At 46.2% G+C, this 5,365-nt stretch overlaps 1 protein-coding gene across 1 annotated transcript; it reads left to right on the top strand.

The window, feature by feature from the left end:
* The first annotated feature begins 654 nt into the window (after nt 1-654).
* Nucleotides 655-3,905, top strand: LOC112273908 (putative pectinesterase/pectinesterase inhibitor 51). The gene is made up of 5 exons (XM_024502961.3): nt 655-849; nt 964-2,464; nt 2,605-2,768; nt 2,860-3,161; nt 3,253-3,905. The coding sequence occupies exons 2-5, from the start codon at nt 1,473-1,475 to the stop codon at nt 3,652-3,654; spliced, it is 1,860 nt and encodes a 619-aa protein (XP_024358729.1). The 5' UTR covers nt 655-849; nt 964-1,472; the 3' UTR covers nt 3,655-3,905.
* The last annotated feature ends 1,460 nt before the right edge of the window (nt 3,906-5,365 follow it).

The raw sequence follows: 5,365 nt of genomic DNA, 5'->3' as shown, positions 1-5,365 counted from the left end.
TGCAGTGTCGAAATTATGTTAACCTTGTTGCCCACAAGTTACGTTCTGGAATCTCGTCGGTGTAAGTGGAGGTAATCATTTGAATTACTAAGTATTGTGCCAATGTACACACAACTATGTGTAATATGCCACGGGGAGCAAGTGCTTTGTTGCTGGCATCGGACGTGATAATTTTACAGGCCGAAATGGACCCAGCTCCTTATGTAACTTCGTGAAACTAGTCCATGTCGGCAATCGGTACCGGCAATGCAACTTCAATTCTTCCAAGTAATAATTGACACGATACTTTTCCTACGCCACGAGATTGAGGGATTGACCAAGTGGTTACCGTCGCGGAGACTTGGTATTTGAAATTACTCATTGTCAGGGAAAGAAATTGTTAGGATTTGGTCACGACTCACAGGGACAGAGGACAATGACTTATCCATCGCTGCCATGGCAGCTGTGCTGCGCACTCCCAATGGCAGTGCAGTCGACGGTACATTCGAAGCTACTCACCCACTGTCAGATGAGTTCTCGGTCAAGGTAGAAGTGTCGTAATTTCACAACATTAGATTCCCATCTAAGTTTTTTCGAAACCCCAGTAGTATTCACCGTCCAGTTTGCTCGTCACACCAGAGACACATCCGGAATTCGAGAGAATCAACTCCACTTAAATTGTGTGTATTTGAATGTGCACTTGCTTGCGTTGGAAGTGGAGAGATGCATAGCAAGAATTTCAGAGCATTTGAAGAGACAATTCCTTGTTAGACTCCGCGGAAGTTGTAGTGCTGTGTAGAATAATTTGCAAGAGTTGGAAGGATACGTGCTCCAAGTTTGACGACGTAGTGAACTTCAACGGCCTTTGAAGTAAGATATTTGGTGCACTATTTGCGTTATATGTCAGCCTAAGCAGGGAGGAGATTATTTTCGAGTTTGTGAGCCATACTGAGCTTGAGTTGATCTGAACTGGGGCGGTCGCAGGAATACAAGGAGGGCTTTTAAGTGCTTCTTTCGTGGAGTGAAATTCCTCACAGCTTGAAGAATTGTACAGTTGGGAAGCATGAGAAAAGCCATAAAATAGCAATAAGCTTAGTTTCCCAAGATAGGAATCGAATCAAGAGGATCCATTTCGATATGCAGTTCGATGCGACACCTTCGTCGATCGTGCAACTGATTTACTCTGTGGCGCGGTGACAATGAGGTAACTTCTCAAATTCTTCGTATACGACACTGTTTCTCGAACCACACACTTTAATAGATCAAATTAATGAAATTGATTCGATCGTAAGAGCAGACGTGATTCTTCATGGGGACCCTGTGAATGAGTCACTCAAACTTGGAGCCTAATCCACTGGCAAACTTGAAGGTCCGGGCAGGGCAGTGTACCCTGGCCTCTAATCCCTCGCTGCGTAAGTATTTTGCATTGACTCTAGCCAAATTACATGTGTTCATAATAGTTAAGCCAATTCGGTACAGCAGTAGTTGAAGGGATGGGTAAAGCCAGTCGCTGTTTGAATGGGGAAAGAGCAAACGTGGATGGGAAACGGGAGATGAAAGACTTTCAATGTAAGCCCTCTAAATGCAAAGTGAGAACCACACAAATAATAGAGAGAGTCGTGAGATTCTTTGCTTTACTTTCGTTGCTCGCCCCGTCGGATTGCACGCAAATTTTACGAGGTTACAGAGAAGGCAGGAATCTATCTGCTCAAGCGAGTCAATTGAGACAACTTAAGCAAGCCCCGGATCCCGTAAACACCTACAATATTGAGCTGGTATGCTCAGCCACAAGGTACCCAGCATCATGCCTTTCGGCTTTGCTACTCGATGCACGATCAGTGAATGCGCCCCCGCGGCGATTGGTGGAAATATTGACCGCCATTTCAATGGAGCATTCTCTGGCTGCACTTCTAGACGGGCAGACATTAGCCACTCTTGTACCCACAGCCAACAACGTAAATCTCACCGCTGTGTCAGCGCAGTGCATGGAATTGCTTGACCTCGCAGCCTACCACATGCAAAACTCTGAGGCAGCATTCCCCGCAAGGTTGTTTCAGGACATTCTAGCATGGCTTAGTGGAGCTTTGCAACAAACCAATGACTGCTACTATGCTCTCACACCATTCCGATCATCTACATCATCGCTTGCATTCGTAACCGAGATGACGGATCGCTTGAATACAACTGTGGAGCTCATCAGCAATTCATTGGCGCTCACCGGTTCTATGGTATCCTATGGATCTGATGCGACAGGGTGGAAATCGCCCCCAGAATCTAGAGTCGATCAACTGCTCGAACTAAATGAGACTTCAAACACCGACATATCTCCAGGGTGGATGGGGGTAGCAGACCGAGCTTTTCTTCACGCCCCATCTCCGCAGGCTGCTCTTGACCTTGGGGAACTGGTTGTGACGGTGGCGCTGGATTCCATTTCACCCAGTATCCAAGCTGCCGTGAATGACGCGCCTTCTTGGTGCCCCACAAGGTATTTAAAGTGTATCTACTTTATTTGAATCTAAATCGGTTTGATCATTTCAGGATGGCATTGATTTTGAACTTATTTCAATATTGTTCTAAAGTTTTCAGGTGTTCATGTTGACAGTGATTTTCTTGTGGCTTACGCAGGTACGTAATCTATATCAAAGCAGGCGTTTACAATGAGATCGTGCGCGTACCGAAGGATAAGATCAACCTCATGTTCGTCGGGGATGGAAGCAATGCCACCATCATAACGGGAAATCTGCATGTCCAGACACCCGGAATCACCACATGGCTGTCGGCTACCGTTGGTGAGTGAGGCCAATCTGTGCTCACTTGCCATTCCTCTGAGCACATCTATTGTAGGTCGTTACCTGATTACATTCTGGTTGGCATGAGCAGCCGTAACTGGGGCTGGATTTATTGCACGAGGGATCTCCTTCGAGAACACTGCCGGGCCAGAACAACATCAAGCAGTGGCATTGAGAGTGGAGAGTGACAAATCTGCGTTCCAAGATTGCGCTATCCTGGGCCATCAAGATTCTTTATACACCCATTCATTGCGGCAGTTTTTCAAAGACTGCACCGTGGCTGGTACGGTGGATTTCATTTTCGGAAACTCCGCAGCCATGTTTCAAACATGCAACATCGTTGTCCGCGTCGGTCAAATGAATGGGTCTAGCACTCGCCTGCTGACCGCACAGGTATCTTTCATCTCTTCTGCTGCTGTGGTCATTTGTAGTGCAAGCATCTTGAGTCAGAGGATTTAACTACTGAAGTTATCTGCTCACACAGGGAAGGATTGACCCTGGCCAGAAAACATCACTGGTATTTCAGAATTGTTCCGTTTATGGGACTCCAGAATACAACGCCCTACAACGAGCACAACCTACGCAGCACCGTGTGTACTTAGGACGGCCATGGAAGCAGTACTCGCGCACTGTCTTCATCTATACATACATGTCTGAGATTGTGCAGCCACAGGGGTGGTCACCATGGAAGGGGCAGTTTGCACTTGACACACTCATGGACGCGGAGTATGGCAGCTATGGGCCTGGGGCTGCCAATGTGAGTCAAAGAATAGCGTGGTCGACTCAGTTGTCGTTTCAGCAAGCGCAAAGATTCTCAGCTCAAAGGCTTGTACAAGCTGATTCCTGGCTGCCGGCGGCTGCGATAACGTATTTGCCCCTAGTCTGACCATCCAGCAGCAGCCAGATCGAGTTAAGAAACGGATTCCATGCAGTACCCTTCTATACCTGTTAATACCATGCTCATGATTGCTAGAAATTGCAGCCTACATGGTGGTGGTGAGGTTTTACAAAAATCCCACCATTTTTTAGGTTAGTATGGTTCAATTACAAGCTGTTTACTAACTACGCTAATGAATTATTTATATTCACCAAGACAACGTTGCTTGGGGGGTCCAAGCATCGTTGTAGAACCAAAAATAGCTTGGCATCCTGGCACCCCATCCTTCCACCGATCCATGAATCCAGTTATGCAGCACATAAACCCCTCTGCTCAATGCTGGTTCCATCACAATCTCATGCTACCGGTAACCGTCCACAACTCCATTTGCGAAGGTCCATCAGTTCAAGAAGCTGGTCTTCAGTCCACTCGAGCCTGCGTTGTAGCGACCAGCGTCAAAAAAATGTTGCAGGCCACGGCAGCGTTTTGTTCTCATTTCCCACTCTAGGACGAGACATTGAAGTCTTGGCAGAAAACCTTAGAACTAGTTCTCCTACTTTAATCCATGCGGAAAACATCTGGTTCCACTCGCCTCCATCTTCCACTTCAACTGATACAACTCCTAAACGAGTCACCTCTAATTTGATAGTGGAATCCTTCTGAATCCTAATATTCATCCAAGAGAAACCCTTGCCAAATCAACTCCACAGCAATGGCCGATATTGTGGGCGCAGTAGCTTCCATCATCAAGGCCAATTCCAATTGCTTGCCGAATGTGCTAAAATATTATGTATATGCACATATTCATCAAAAGTTAATAGTAGAGCAATGACCAGAAGCATTCATGCACAGCCTGTTTGCTGTTCTCCTGTTTACATAATTTCGCCAAATTGTTGCCCATATATATGCCGTATATACAGCGAAGCCACGCAGACTCTTGTCAACAAAGATGCCCCATCTTTGTATTGCTGGACACAACCTCCACCTCACAAGCCAGAAAATACAATACCCCCTCCGGAAAGAGAACTTTCGCAATCTTTTCCTAGTGTTAGAAAGAACGTTTCGCGATCTAAGCATCGGGATTATCAAGAAGAAAGGAAACCCCGAATGTTTCTTGCTTCTCTCTAGCCATTAAAATTGAGCACGATGCTACAATTTGGCATTGGCCAAGTCGTCCAGAACGTTTTCCAATCCTGCATTGAGGATGATCACTTCTCGTACTTATGCCAGAGAAGAAGCAAGGTGATGCACCGCCGCACAATGTACAGCTTACTATGCTGATGCCTAATGAACGTAAGCGTATTCTTGGTTCCATTCGATATACAATTGGTGTGCAGCGAGTAAATTCCTCCAGTCGACCGCCTCTTTCCTGCAGTGTTCTTCCACGAATCGTTCTCATCACTGGTTAGAGTCTCTTTCCCATAACACTGGCCCATCCTTGAGATTCCCTAATTCGAGATTTAGCAATCACAGTGGACTTCGTAAGATAGATCCTTCTATCAAGACCAAAATAATAGCTTAAAAGTTTGACAAAGCCCAACTCCTCCAATGATGCGCAGATCGAGCACGGCTCTCTATGAATTCCACTTCACACTCCTACAAATCCCTCACAGAGCATCTTATAGACAGAGCAAAGTGAATATGAACCACCACGGGAAAGCGAAACTCTAGACTGGATCAGACACATTGTGAACTGCTCACTTCTCAGCCTTCGAACAAG

The sequence above is a fragment of the Physcomitrium patens genome, chromosome 21 (genome assembly GCF_059467195.1).
Source record: "Physcomitrium patens ecotype Gransden chromosome 21, ASM5946719v1, whole genome shotgun sequence".
Classification (NCBI taxonomy): domain Eukaryota; kingdom Viridiplantae; phylum Streptophyta; class Bryopsida; order Funariales; family Funariaceae; genus Physcomitrium; species Physcomitrium patens.
This window is presented reverse-complemented; position numbering and strand designations above follow the sequence as displayed.

Bases quoted from the DNA above. Each gene is read 5' to 3' on its own strand.
- LOC112273908 (XM_024502961.3), top strand. From the start codon at position 1,473: ATGGGTAAAGCCAGTCGCTGTTTGAATGGGGAAAGAGCAAACGTGGAT. The intron at 2,769-2,859 runs GTGAGTGAGGCC...TGGCATGAGCAG, and splicing joins ATGGCTGTCGGCTACCGTTG to CCGTAACTGGGGCTGGATTT. The intron at 3,162-3,252 runs GTATCTTTCATC...CTGCTCACACAG, and splicing joins CTCGCCTGCTGACCGCACAG to GGAAGGATTGACCCTGGCCA.